General features: G+C 44.4%; 1 protein-coding gene across 5 annotated transcripts in view; it reads left to right on the forward strand.

Annotated features, from left to right (window-relative positions):
- Nucleotides 1-14,883, forward strand: part of MARCHF3 (membrane associated ring-CH-type finger 3) — a 63,205-nt gene that overhangs the window by 36,761 nt on the left and 11,561 nt on the right. For 3 of the 5 annotated variants that reach the window (XM_077171666.1, XM_077171667.1, XM_077171668.1), the window contains exons 1-2: nucleotides 1,410-1,663; nucleotides 4,184-4,391. In XM_077171666.1, coding sequence (XP_077027781.1) covers nucleotides 1,410-1,663; nucleotides 4,184-4,391 — 462 coding nt within the window. Of the gene's footprint in view, nucleotides 1-1,409; nucleotides 1,664-4,183; nucleotides 4,392-14,883 lie in introns of those variants that run through there. The other 2 variants (XM_054653400.2, XM_077171669.1) reach the window with 2 other exon arrangements.

The raw sequence follows: 14,883 nt of genomic DNA on the forward strand, positions 1-14,883 counted from the left end.
TCAGCGTTGTAACCTGCAAGTTTTACACAGGACTGCAGCCAAGTGTCCCAGGGTGTGCTAGGGAATCTTCTCACCCTTTTGCAGAGGGATTAACCCACCCTGTGTGTGTGTTTTTGGTGCCTGACCCAAAGGGCAGGGACAAAGCCTGGTGGAGCCCTCCAGAGCAAGCACACCCAGCCAGGAGCACCCATCCCACCAAGGCATCAGGAATTTACACACTCAGGCTTCTTCAGGTTGGGATCCAAAATGCAGGGCACTCTCAGAACTTTAGCCTGTAAGCCAAAGCTTAGAATTAAACACAGGATTTGATCTGAGACCTTGGAAAAGGCTCCCAAACTGAGGTGCTAGAAGTGAGAATGTGGATTTACAGTTTAGAGCAGACACCCATTAAGTGGAAGAAAGTTTAGAGTTTTAGAGTTTAAGATATAAAAATTAAAGTAGTTACAAAGGTAAACAGGAAGTTTAGAATGCAGTGCTGTAGGTTTGTGTGTCATTACATGATTGGCTAAGGAAGCTTACACAGTGACATGGGTCCATAAGACGAAATATTTAAGGATTGGGTCAAAAACATAAATATCCTTGTTGGCAGTGTTTTATTGGTCAGTAACTCCTTAAAAGTTCTTGTAACTAGGGGGTGTTGTGACCTTCTGAACCATGGGGTAAAGATGTGAGCAGAATTCACCCTTCCTACCTATGCAGAAGATAAGAACCATAAATCACATTATCAAAACCAACTCAGAAGTCCTGTCTCAAATTCCTTACACAATTCCCCACGAGTGGATTATCACACTTGTTCCCAGCACAACCCTTCCTTCCCATTTGCCAGGTGTGAAAGCACTGTGCAAAACACACTCACAGTGATGTGAGAGACAGCAAAGCAGAGGAGGGAGGCATGGGCAGGCTGTGATTTCTGTCTCACCTTGTGGCATAAATTACTGCTTTGCAGGCTATGATTAAGCAGGTTTGTGTGACTAAAACCCTGTACAGGATTAATTGCCAGGTCTGTGCTCTGCTGTGGGTTGGTGATAGAAGACACTAAGCAGCATGGAAGTGTTTTCAAAGGGGATTTGAAGCCAATCAACCATTTTCTCCTCCAGCACATAACTTTCCCCCTTGGCGGACAGTGGCAGCCTTTAAATTTGAAAGTGCACAGACTGTATATACCTTTGAAACATTTGGAGAGGGAGTGACAAAAGCTTCAGCCTCTCTGTTTATCACTCATGACTTTAGGAGTCTGCAGAGGGAAGAAGACAAGGTTGCTGCCTTGCTGCTTGTGGGATGTGCAGGCTGTTTCTTCTGTGACACCCAATACTGCAAACCCCCTTTCCCTGCTCAGTGGGCTCTGGAAACCTGGGGTGGGCACTGAGGGATGCTCCTTCTCATGCCTGCTGTTGGTCAGACAGGGAGGGATGTTCCCCACAGCACCTCCCTGTCCCCATTCCTTCCTAGATGGGGACCCGCTGCCCAGCGCCATGAGGACCAACCGCTGCAGCCACCTGCCTGGAGTGCCTCCAGATCATCCACACCCTGCAGCCCTTGATGGAAAGAGCCTGCCTGGCAGCAGCGGGGGCCTGGCCACCAGCTGTCCCCAGTATGTCATGCAGGTGTCCTCCAAGGATGGGCAGCTGCTCTCGTCCGTGGTGCGGAACCTGGCCGTGCAGAGGTATGTGGGGGGAAGAGGGAGGGACAGGCCCCTTCCCATGTGGCGTGTGGTTAAACCCCCATTCCATCACCACAAGGATCATGCTGCAGAAGGCATCATGCTTTTTAAACGCTTCACCAGCCCCTGGTGTGCTGAGCAGCCATACAAGCTGTTTCTAGCACCAGTGTTGCAGCTTCTGTCATTGTCCGAGGGATTGACCTTTCTTTTTGCTGCTGGTTTAGAGAGGCGGATTAGAGGTGAAATATATTGTTAATCTATGCCTTTGAAGCGTGCTTCAGGCTGGCTTTGTTCTCATTAGAAGCAAGGAAGGGTATTCTGATGTGCTTGGCCTTATCCAGACTTGATGCTTGGGTCAAAATTAAGTTTGTCTTTGGTGGTGGTGAGCTGGAAAGGCTTCATGGATCTTAAAGCAGTGCAGAAGAGATACCCACCTGCAGCCCCACAGCAGGGATGTGTTTGGCACACATCTCTTTGTATCCCTCTTTGACCTGCCTGTGGGCTGCCCCAAAGAGAGGGAAACCCTTTCCAGGGAGAGGAGGTTTCGGCCTTCATGTGCTTTTTTCTGAAGTTGTGGCCCTGCCTTTGGGGGCTACAGGGAGAGGTGATGCTCTTTCAGCAGTCCTTTACTGTTGGCCAGTGAAAACAACATTTATGTATCAAAAAGGACAACCCCCATGGCAGGGAGGAATGATGAGGACACTTCCAGCTTATCAGAAGGCTAATTAATTACTTTACTATACTATATTATATTATATTTATTATATTATATTACATTACATCTAAACTGAATCTGCTAAGCACTCAACTCTGCACACAACTACACTCTAATTCCACAAAATTTCGTGACTGTTACCTGACAGTCCCAACACACAACACACTTGGCCCTGATAGGCCAAGGAAACAAACCACCATCACTTTGGGTAAACAATCTCCATATTGCATTCTACTTTGGCACAAACACAGGCACAGCAAATGAGATAAGAATTGTTTCTCCTTTCTCTGAGCTTCAGAGAATGTGAAACCCAGAAATATTCTTGGGAAGAATTGTGCTCTTCTCTGTGAGGAGAAATGGGATTACATTTATGTCAGAGGATCACCAAGAAGTGCCCAGCTGAGGCAGATTTACAACCTCCCTGATGCACTTTGGGATTCCCTGAGGCGGCTGCACTGCTGCTTTGTGAAGAGCTGGGAAATACAAAATACAGAAAAACCTCTGTAAAAAAGAGGTGTTCTGCCTCTCATCTGCCACTCTGATGTTTTTCACTCTAAACTTTCTCCCCACACCTAATAAAATAAGCATTTTAAGCAAGAAAACCAAAATGCCTTAAATCATTAGCCTACCAGCTTGGATTGCTAATTAGAGGGCAAAGCAACACAAATATTTCTAGCTCACGACAGAGGAGCCTCATGTTGGGCGCCACTGGATGTGTTTGTCCTGGCTCAGGGCAAATTTTTGAAAGATCCCCCCAAAGGGGCTCCTCTAGGAAAGTAGTTCATGACAGAGAAGCACTGGATGTATTTTTCCTCATTGAGGGCAAATTTTTGAAAGACCCCCCTAAGGGGCTTGTCTAGGAAAGCAGTTCACAACAGAGAAGCCCCATGTTGGGCGCCACTGGATGTATTTGTCCTGGTTCAGGGCAGATTTCAGAGAGAACCCCCCCAAAGGGGCTCCTCTAGGAAAGCAGTTCACAACAGAGAAGCCCCATGTTGGGCGCCACTGGATGTATTTGTCCTGGTTCAGGGCAGATTTTGGAGAGAACTCCTCAAAGGGGCTCCTCTAGGAAAGCAGTTCATGACAGAGAAGCCACTGGATGTATTTTTCCTCATTGAGGGCAAATTTTTGAAAGACCCCCCTAAGGGGCTTGTCTAGGAAAGCAGTTCACAACAGAGAAGCCCCATGTTGGGTGCCACTGGATGTATTTGTCCTGGTCCAGGGCAGATTTCAGAGAGAACCCCCAAAGGGGCTCATCCAGGAAAGCAGTTCCCGACAGAGAAGACGCACGTTGGGCGCCACTGGATGTATTTGTCTTGGTTCAGGGCAGATTTCAGAGAGAACCCCCAAAGGGGCTCCTCTAGGAAAGCAGTTCATGACAGAGAAGCCACTGGATGTATTTTTCCTCATTCAGGGCAAATTTTTGAAACACCCCTGAGGGAGCTCCTCTAGGAAAGCAGTTCACAACAGAGAAGCCCCACGTTGGGCGCCACTGGATGTATTTTTCCTCGTTCAGGGCAGATTTCAGAGAGAACCCCCCAAAAGGGGCTCGTCCAGGAAAGCAGTTCATGACAGAGAAACCTCACGTTGGGCGCCACTGGATGTATTTGTCCTGGTTCAGGGCAGATTTCAGAGAGAACCCCCCGAAGGGGCTCCTCTAGGAAAGCAGTTCATGACAGAGAAGCCCTACGTTGGGCGCCACTGGATGTATTTGTCCTGGTTCAGGGCAAATTCAATCGGCCCTTCCCTCCAACCAATCACCACAACCCTCCAGCCCTGACCAGCATTTTTCTCTCCCTGTCCTGCAGCAGCTCCTTCAATGACCGGCCCATCTGCAGGATCTGCCACGAGGGCAGCAGCCACGAGGAGCTGCTGTCCCCCTGTGAGTGCACGGGGACCTTGGGGACCATTCACCGCAGCTGCCTGGAGCGCTGGCTGTCCTCCTCCAACACCAGCTACTGTGAGCTCTGCCACTTCAGGTTTGCAGTGGAGCGCAAGCCCAGGCCACTGGTGGAGGTCAGTGCAACCCTGAAATCTTCATTTTGGCTGGAAAGAAATCCTGCCTGCTTCCGTGCAGGCATCACAAAGGCTCTGTGGTTGCAGTGGGATTTGGCAATGTGAGGTGGGAGCTCAGGGAAAGGGTGGGATGGGGCAGAACCCCTCGTTTTGGAGGGAATCAAAACCAAATCTTTAGGATCAGTGGGTTTGCTCACTGCAAACCTGAGTGGTGGGTTTTTTGCAGCAAATTCCTGAGATGCCAGCCAGCTTGGCTGAGAGTGGAAGAGAGGTAAGTTGAAGTTTCTGTGGAATGTGGTGGAAATCTCTGGACTCAACATATTAAATATAGGCCAGAAATTTATTTATTTCTTCTTGCTTTTGAGAGGTAACAATCTTAGGAGCCTTGGAAACCCAGTTTACCTGTCAAGCCCACAAGAAGGAATGGTTCTTGATGAGTATCTGGTGTCTTTAGACATTTGTGAGTCACCTTTTGGCCTTTTCTTGCCTATGTGCCAGACTCAAAAATGAATTGGACAAATTGTTTCTCCTTTATCAATGAAAATTCAGTTTTTGCCAACTATAGATAGCAGCTTCATTAAGTTTTCCAGGTTTTAGGGTATTTTTGGTTCTCAGGAAAAGAAAAGAAACTAAAACAAGTTCAATCTCTTGACCCTGCTAATGACCTTTTCCTTTCCTTATTTTGTTTTGGGAAAAGGTGAAGCAAAGTTAGGGTTTCTTTAGTAATTAAAAGTGAAATACAAGCAACATTTTGGCAAAATGAACGAGAAGAAGTATTTGGTACCTGTTGGTGACACAGACACCTATATGCACAGTTTGGGTTCAGGACACAGTGTCTTTCCTCTGCATCTTAATTGTTCCTTTAAACTGTGTCAGAACTGGTGGAAGGAGGTACAGTATTAAAAATGGGTAGGGGGGAAGCAGCATTTTGTTTTCCTCCTGCTCACAGAGAAGAGGACACAGGACAGAACTCACTGGGAGGTGGGTCAGGGGATGAGAAGTTCAACACTACCAAAATCACTTTAACTGAGATAGGCACGCACATTTTGTGTCTGAGCCTAGGGATATCTTCCTTCTTCCTCAGGATCCCCCCACAAAAGGAGCATGACATGGCATTTAGCACAAGTTCCTGCACCCAGAGCAGGTCCTGGCCAGCTGGGTTTGGCTCCCTCTGGGTTGCTTCTGGATCCCCTCTCAATCTTTGATGCAAGAATATAAATGATATAAAAATGATGCCATTCTGAATCCGCCCTCTGAGAAGAAAGATAAGCAGTGCTGAGGCATCACAGTTTGATTTTAGAGCCCAGCTTCTGGAGGTTGTTCCCTTTGTGATGGCTCCTGGTGAGGCTTGTGCTGCACAAAGTGGATGTGGTGCTGGCCAGAGCTGCTGATGATGGAAGGAGCTGAAAGCAAAGCTGACCCTGCCCAGGATGGGGCACTGTGGTTGCTTGGTTGTTCCCTGATGAAATTAGGCTTCTTTTTGGCAAAAGCACTAATAAGTAGTAGAAGCAGCAGCGATGATATTTAGAGTAATAATGGTAAACCTGCCAGTTGTTTCTATTTGCTGAGGACAAATGAAAACCCTGAGCAAGGACATTTTTGAAACATAGTGAAGTGTTTTTATCTTTATTCATTATTTTCTGACTTCTCAGCTTACACCCACAGTATTTTAGTGCAGAAATCAACAGTTGGGTGCAGTTGCAGGAAAGGTCATAAAAACCCCCAGTCCTTTGTGATCTTATAAAGGGAATATGTTTTCAGTTTAGAAGGAAAATGAAGATGTACTTTCAAAGGTGAGAGCAGAAGAGAAAAAGAGTAACTAAAATGAGCTGTATGCCAGGAGGAAAATTAAACAGAAAGATAATCAAACTCCTTGATTTCTGTCAGTGTAATTTAAGTTTATCTTGGACATTTCTACTTATTTAATACACAGCGCTTTGAAACGCAGAGACCTCTGCATGCAAATAATAAATAAATAAAAATAAATCGCAGCAAAAATCTGAAACTTCCTAAAGCAGGACTAAAGTTGCCAGATTCCCTCATCTTCTGTGTCCTAAAAGCATCTTCCTGCCTGTCTCTCTGTTACCCAGAGCGTGAGGACATGGCAGGAGGTTTACCAGGTGCAGTAGAACCTTTCCTCACAAAAACCCTGCTGTAAAATTTGGATGAATGACAATCCAAAGTGGCCACCTGCTTTTAACACCACAGGGAGTGTAAGTTTTGGGGTGGGATGTCAAAGTCCTCTTCATTTAGCAGTGAGGTGATTAGTTCTCCAAAGATTCCCCTGACCTAGATAATGGGAAGAGTAAATGGTCCTCCTCTCACTGGAGGTGAGTGATGAGTTTTACCGATGCATTTTAGTAGGTCAAGAGGGGCTATTGTGCTCATAAAGTGATTTATAGGGCACAGACTTTAAAAACCTACCCAGTAACTCCTCAACAGGCCCTGTCTCACAGAGTGAATGCATCCCATTCAGGGCTCAGTGACAGGTAGTGAAGAGATGCTCAAAGCAATCAGTCACCATATTGATCTTTTCTGCAAGAGGTCTTCCACCAAGAGGGGGAAAAAAATGTATTTCTGACTATTCCAAAATGTATTATACTCTTTTTCAAAGGGCCAAAAAAAGGACACAAAAAAAAAAACCCAAAAAACCCCAAAACCTCCAAAAAAACAACAAAAAAACCACCCCAAAAAACAAAAACCAAGCCCCTAAAAAAAACCCCAAAAAACCCCAAAAATAAAAAAAAAAACCAACCAAAAAACCCCCAAGACACAAAACCAACAAAACACAAAGCCAAACTAAAACAAAACAAAACAGACACCAGAAACTCCACCAAAAAAGCCCCCCCCAAAAAACCAACAAAACAACCCCAACAAAACAAAAAAAAAAATAACCATGCTATTATGTTTTCTCCTCATCCCTTCACTAGATTGATCGCTGTCTCCTGGTGGCTTAGGCACGGGTGTGGAAGAAATCTGTTTCAGAGGGAAACAAATTGAGGCACTTTCCTAGTTTTATCTAGAAATGTCATATGTGAATTTAGGAGAGGCTGCAGCAGCAGTGAGATTGAAATGGAACAAGTGGTGTGGCTGGTGGCTCAGCCAAATTCCTTCCTCCCTCTGTCCATCCTTATGGAAGCAGCAGAGGAGTTGACCAGACACAGCTCTGTGCTTCTGCTTTGTCTCTGCCACAGGATGTGTATTTTTGTCTGAGGGAGAGTCTTCTCCCTGGAAATGCACAATTTGATGCCCAAAACCCAGCCAGAGCAGCAGGCAATGGTGGTCCAGCCCCTCAACAATGAGTTTGTGATGCTTCTTGGTTCATTTCTTTTTCTGAACTCACATTATTCTCCCCCCCAAAAAATTGTGTTTCCACACTGGGAGTGTGAATCAGGCACTATGGTGGTGATTAAAACCCTACTTCAGCATTCACAATGGTGCAGAATTCAGTGAAAGGAGTCAAGGTCTGAACCTACCCCTTCCACCCCCTGACAAAGCAAAGAGAAATCCATAATATGGTGGCTGATATGCACAGAGCTGATATTCCTTGTGACAAGCCAGCCAAGCACCTCAAAACCAGCACAGTGAAATCTCAAACTGCAGTAATTCGATTTCTGACTTTTATGGACCTTCAAGTTCTATATAAGCTGCCTTTTTAATGCAGCCAATTCACAGGAAAAAAAAAAAAATCTGCATTAGGAATGTGTGGTATTATTCATGTGGCTGCTTTTGCTGTGTTTCAGCATAAAGATTAGTCAAGCTTTATGTAAGTATTATGTATCATCTTCATTTTCAATTTCCACATTGCATCTGTGTTGCTTCCACTTGGCTCAGTGCAGAAGCAGGCACGAAATGCAGCAGTACAAACATATTTATGTGCAATAATAAAATGTTAGGGAACAGCCAGCTACAAAATAAAAATGGTATAAGAGTATTATGTGACCATATAAGTCAGGCTTGTATTGCTTGTAAGTTACTTACATGTTTTAAACCAGCCAGGATTTGGTATCTGTTGGCTCACTTTTATTTTTTTTTTTTTTCTGCAAACAAACAGAAAGCACTTAATTAACAATACGAAGCTCATAAGCAAAACAGCATGACTAGGAGAAAAAATAAAGTCAGGATAATTACAGCAATATTGGGCAGAAATTAACTTCAGTTTTTCCCTGCTGTGTTGCTGGCTTTAGAGCCTACACGAGTAAGGTAAAATAAATTAAAAAAAACCCTCTTAAATGTACACCTATGCATGAAGTATTTAAGATGAGCTTACATTATAAATTAAAACCTCACGAAGCCTTACACTGAAATATGAATTCATTTCCTGTGCAAGACTTTGAGTCACGACATTTTTATCTGTTGGGATTATTTTTACTTATTTTTCCTCTCCACTGTTCAGTGAAGCAAGTCATTAGCATTAAATTACTGTAATGAACAGACACCAGATTTGCAGCAGGTAGTTTATAAAAGGATCACACCTCAAGCCAGAAGGAAAATAAATGGTTCCTCAGCATAGTCACCTACCAGGAAAACTTTCATAAATCAAAGTTTGGAGGAACTGCAGCTGTCCATAAGCATATTAGGGCTGGGAGCAGATAATTAAGGTGTGTCTGTCCTCCTTCCTTTTTTGACCCAAAAAGGGCAGATTAAAAGGGCAAGGTGATAGAGACATTTTTGTACCTAGTTATCTTTGGCTGTGAAAATAATCCCCCTAAGACCAACTCACACGGGGATTTTTGGAAGCAGACATGTAGATTTTCAGTAGAAGTATGTCTGAGTTAAAGCTGGTATTAAAAAAAAAAAAAAAAGTTATAAACTCCCCAGCATGGATTTAAAACCATAAACTCTCCAAGATCCCTTTTTTTATCTATTTATTCCTAATGGAGTGAAATTCAGAGACCAAACCAGAATGCTCTTTCTCCTTTAAAGAGAAATAAGGTACCTGTTTTATGTTCCCTGCAGCAAGGATTTGCTACAATGCACAAATCTTTCTTATAGTACTGGCAGCAAGAGTGCAAACAACAGCAACCCACTCCCCGTAAAAAAACCAAAAATTTAAATTACTTGTCAGTGAACAGACTAGTTCAAACCATCACATCTGTAACTGCTCATCCCTAACTTTATAACAATCAAGGGCAAAAATACTGGAGGAAAGTTCCCGGGAGAAAGTAACTGAACAATCAGATTTGCTTCAATAATGAGCAAGATGGGGGAAAGATGCTGGAGTTTCCAAAGGCACAGCTTCTTCTGTTTCAGATAATGGGTTTGGTGACATTTCTTTGGGCATCGTGGCCCTGTAAAATAGTCCTGAACTGCCCAGTTGTCATCTATCTCTGTCCTTCCTGCTGGCAGCATTTCCCAGCCCTGACAGGAGCCAGTCAAAGTTTACATTTTCTAGGAAAATAGAAGTGGTAAGATTTATTGCATCTGTCTTTATTTGTAGACCTATCAAGAATTTATTATCTATCATGTCTTTGCTTCCCATATATTTGAGTTTGTCGATCAGGACGTGTACAATGTCTTGAAATAAGTTTTGCCAGTAGCAAATCTGCTTTGCTTTTATTTTAAAATGTGAAATGTGATTTTTGTTGATTTTCTTGAATGCATATATATTTGTCTGCCTAACTGGGAATACAGTCACTCAAACCAGAATGAGAGCATTGCAAATACAGATAGAAAGACACACAGCTTTTCCCATAGTTCCACAAAATCTTTTTTTTCTTGACACATCCTGAAATCTTTTAACTGATACAACCATCTCCAGGACTATTAATTAAAAGTGGCTAGTAGGAAAACAGAACAGCAGTGAGCCAGACTAATGTTAAAAAATTATACTATTGTGTAATTGGACCTGCAAGACATGTCATAGATTTCTTTAGTGCCATTTAGCAAGCTCTGCTATTTGTTTTCACTGCCAGAGAATTACTAATCCTTTTTTAGAAGCTGAGTGTGTGTAACCCAGAAACATGAAACCACATCTATGAAGCACTGTATTAACGCTGCTTGTGTATCAGAATCACTGAATGGTTTGGGCTGGAAGGGACCTTAAAGCCCATCCAGAGCCACGCCTGCCATGGCAGGGTCACCTCCCACTGTCCCAGGCTGCTCCAAGCCCCGTCCAACCTGGCCTGGAACATTTCCAGCAGTCCATGATCAAGTCCATCTCTCCCCAGTTTGGACAGAAGGCTGTTCTGGGAGACTCTTTTTGCAGAAATCCAGGTAAATGATATCTGTAGCCCTTCCCTTGTCCACTGGTGTGGTCATCTCATCAAGAGAAGGCCATTGGGCTGGTCAGGCAGGGCTTGCCCCTACTGAGGGATTTGGCTGCCCCAAATCCCCTCCCTGAGCTCCAGGAGCCTCAGCAGAGCTCCAGAGGGTCTGTCCCATCACCTGCCCAGGCACAGAGGGGAATTCAGCTGGGTGTTCCCAAGCTCTTCCTTCCCACCCTTTTTGAAGACAGGTGCAATATTTCCCCTTTTTCAGCCACCTGGGGTCTCACCCCTGCCAGGACATTCCCAGTGCCATGGACAGTGCTTGGCAGCTCCTCCAGCCAATTCCCTGGGGACCCTGGGCTCCATCCCATCAGGTGCCACAGAGCTGAGCATTTCCAGGCTCCTCAGCTGGCCCTGAGCAGGATCTTTCCTCCCAGGGCAGAGCCTGTGCTCCCCAGGGCCCATCCTGCTCTCCATCCACCTGGAGGGCTGGGAGGAGAGGCTCCCTTTGGAGGCTGGGGCAGGAAAGCTGCTGGGTACCTCAGGCTTCTCCCCATCCCTGCCACCTGTCTGCCAGTGCTGTTTGGAGTGGGGGAAACACCCCCTGGGACCTTCCTGTTGTGTTTAATGAGGCTCTAGAATGTCCTGGTACTCTTTTCCCGTTTCCAGGTTCAGTTCCAGCTTCACCTTGGCGCTCCTGAGCCCAACCCTCCACAACCTCTTAGAGGATTTAATCTCTGGACTCTTCCCAGGTCACCTGTCCTTGCTTTCACTGCCTTGTGCATTTATTTGCTTCTTTCCTTTGTCCAGTAGGTCCTCACTGTCCTATGCTGGTCTCTTGCCTTCCCTGCAATAGACCAGCATAGGACCTGCCTTCCCAATTTCTTGCTCCCGTTTTTCAGCTGGCAAATGACCCAAGGTCTAAATTGAAAACTGAGTTGTGGTGTGACAGCAACCACAGCCTGTGGTGATCTCCTCACACTGAGGAACCAACTCTAGGTACAGCTGTCTGTGCTGTGATTTACCCTTTCTAGAAAACAAAACAAAACAAAAACGAAAGTTTTATCATACACCATCCTTACAGTGGAAAATGTAATCCTTCCCCTTTCAGAAGCACGCAGAATAATGCAAAATTTATTTGCTGTTTCAAAAAGAAGCCTTGGCTCATTGAGACATCCACATTTAAAATATTTCCTGCACTTCGAGTCAAAATAGGGATCAAACTTAAATAAGAGCAGAGTCATTTGCAAAGAGGCCATGATATTGGCACAATAACATTACAGAGATCAAATAATTTTTATTCCAACTCTCAAATACACTCTTTGGACCAAAGAAACATCTCTGTGAGCTGTCACCATGGCCTTTCTAAAGGCACCTACTAAAGACAATATGACTGTGCTAGTAACAGAATGTTTGATATAAGGAGGAGACCAAAAAACTGGAGCATAAATATTTTTTTCTGCCAAAAAAGTAACTGTCAAATGTTTGTTTTCCTTGGCAAAATATTAACCTAGGAAAGTTTCAAGTCACCCAAAATCTTTCATGACACTGAAAACAAGCATATATATCATTCTAGTCTGGGATATTTTATTTTTTAGTTACATGTAGTTAAGCCAGGTTTCAAAACATTTCACTGAAAAATGTTAAAATGGATATTTCAAGTAAAAATAGTGTCAGAAAAAAAAAAATTGCTCAGATGCAGTATTTGGGGATGGGCAATGAATGGGAGGAGGAGAAGCAATAAATGGTCTTCCTGATCTTTAAAAACATTCTTCATTCCAGAGAACTATTCTTTGAAAGAAAGAGGGAATATCAGCCTTTCTCTGCTTAAAGCCCAAGGCAAAATGCTCCCATTGGTGGCAGAAACCAGAAAACACAGTAATTTCCATCACTTCAGCCTGTGTACAGCCTGCTTCCACCAGGACTCACTGCTGAGCCATCAGCGTGAAAACGACAAAATGAACTGATGAGTTCTGATGTGCAACGAGCTATTTTTGGCTCAAAGGACAATGCATTTAGGGGAGATAATTCCTTCCTCTACGCCCAGCTTCGTGGTGTGACTCCAGAAATGTTTGAAATCACTTCTCCAAGGAAAATGAGCTGAACCAGAAGGGGCTCTCCAGCAGAAACAGATGGTAGCCTTAGGACCTGATCAGGAAAAACACTGCGCACACACTTTGCTTTTACATTTGTGAGTCATCTAATTGAAGTTAGACCTGCAGAAATGAGTACTTCCAGGACCTGGCCTTTGGCAGTGGTGAGGCAGCTCAGAATGGTGGAGGTGTTTTACAGCAGCACTCTGCTGGCAGCTCATTTTGGTTAGGGTAGATAAATTCAGGGAGCCTGAGCCTCTCCAGCTGTTCTGGTCCTTGGCTGCTGCTTGCTCCAATGATTTCCTCCTCCAATTTCAGCCCTGCTTTGTGAAGTGGCTGCAGCAAATCTTTCTGTGCGTGGGGTGGAAGAGCCCCAGGTGTGTTCACAGTGTTTTGTCAAGTCGAATGCAGTACATCAAAAATCTCTTTCAGTATGCAAGCAAGCTCCTTCTCAGAACTTTGTCAGCTTTTAGTCTAAGCTGCTCTTCTTGGGAGGCTGCTCCAGAGTAGGATCCTCTAAAGGATGGGGATTTTTTTTTCTGATTCTTATGCTAAATTTATTTGGGGGCAACAATTATCCATCTATTCTTAAGCCAACCTTGTCCCTCACCTTAAGCAGCACTTTAACTTCACTGATGGCACCCTTCAGCTCTCCCTTCTGGCTTTCCCCAAGATGCCTTTAGAGAGTGACTTTGTTGAGATAAGTGTTAACCCCCATCTCTCTGAGGTGCTGGATTATCAAAGGGTTTCTTGGCTTGTCTCAGTCACGGGCCAAGATTGGGTTTTGCATCAGGTGCTGTGCTTAAAGCTCTTGAAATAATTTTTGCTGCCATAGCTGAAGTCATTTCATGTCTTGTTACTCCAGCTCCAGTTACCTGTGGATCAGGAACAGGGAACACTGACCACTTTAAGATTTCACTTCACAAAAATCCAGGCAGGCCAGCATTTTACTTCAAACATGACCCTTTTTCTACCTCCTTTTTTTTTTTTTAATCCTTCCCCTGCTCCCCTAAATGGAAATTATCACTCTGAGAGTCTGGGTTTATTGCAGAAATAATTGGGCACGCTGACACATTTTAATAGGACAGATTTCAGGGTGTCACAGCGCAGATCTGACAGCTTCATCTGGCCTTACATCTCGTTCTTGGCCAGCAGGGTAGTCCATACCATACTGCCACAGTAATTAATCAGCTCAGGGCTTTGTTAGGATCCCTGCGTGGGTATGAGTTGCACAAAAGGATCTGCTGACTTGGCTTTTTAGCTATAAAGTAACTTGACAGTGCCCATTCCATTCCCAAAACAAATGACTGAAACCTAGAAACAGAAGCAGATTTAGAAGCAGGTGTGCACTGCTTCAGGAGAAATATAAGTGCTGTGACTGAAACCTGTACAACCACTGAAATCGCTTAATCTTTGCTTCTGACTTACACTTCAGAGCTAGCTAATGAAATCCTTCCGGCTTTTTGAGGTTAGACTGTAGAATTGTGATGGCTTTATTTATTATTTAATACTACTCTTGCCTGTCACGGCCTCATCTAATATTTGAATTGCTTGGGTTTGACTCTTTGTTCGGGTGCCACAGGGCATCAGGAGCAGGCAGCCATCAGCCTGTGAAGCAGCTCCACACCTTTTTAATCTGCTCAAACTTTCAATCAGGTTTGATGGCACAGTGAGAAATGCTGTCTAAATTCAAGTGCACTGCGCTGTGTGCAGTGACAGTCACAGGGCGGGGATAACAGCACATGCCTTGACATTTGTGCTCCCTCCCTGCATTCCTGATGTTCTTCCTCCTTGCTCTGAACTGGGAACTATTTTTTGCACTACCTGAGTGGCACGGGTGCCAAAATTTTGAAGTCTGTCCTGGGAAAGTGGTGAACACCTGCAATTCCTGTTGAGGTCAAGAAGTGTAAAAATGCCCAGCATTTCTCTTCCAGGTCGCCTTTCAAACAAGTGCCTTTCACAAAACCTTTTTTTGTTTTTTTTTTTTTTTTTTTGCAGTCTTAAAAACCTTTAAAAGCACAATCTCTGCTATCAGGTCCTTTCAGTTCCTCTTGTTTTCTTGGTGGTTTCAGGGACTCCTGGAAATTGCAGGGACTCCTGGAAATGGAAAACAAGGGGAAGGCTGCAATCAGTCTTTTCAGAAGCAACCAGATATAACCTGGAGCTGTTGTGCATAAACCCTTGGTGCTC

Source organism: Agelaius phoeniceus, chromosome Z (assembly GCF_051311805.1).
Source record: "Agelaius phoeniceus isolate bAgePho1 chromosome Z, bAgePho1.hap1, whole genome shotgun sequence".
NCBI classification, from domain to species: Eukaryota; Metazoa; Chordata; class Aves; order Passeriformes; family Icteridae; genus Agelaius; species Agelaius phoeniceus.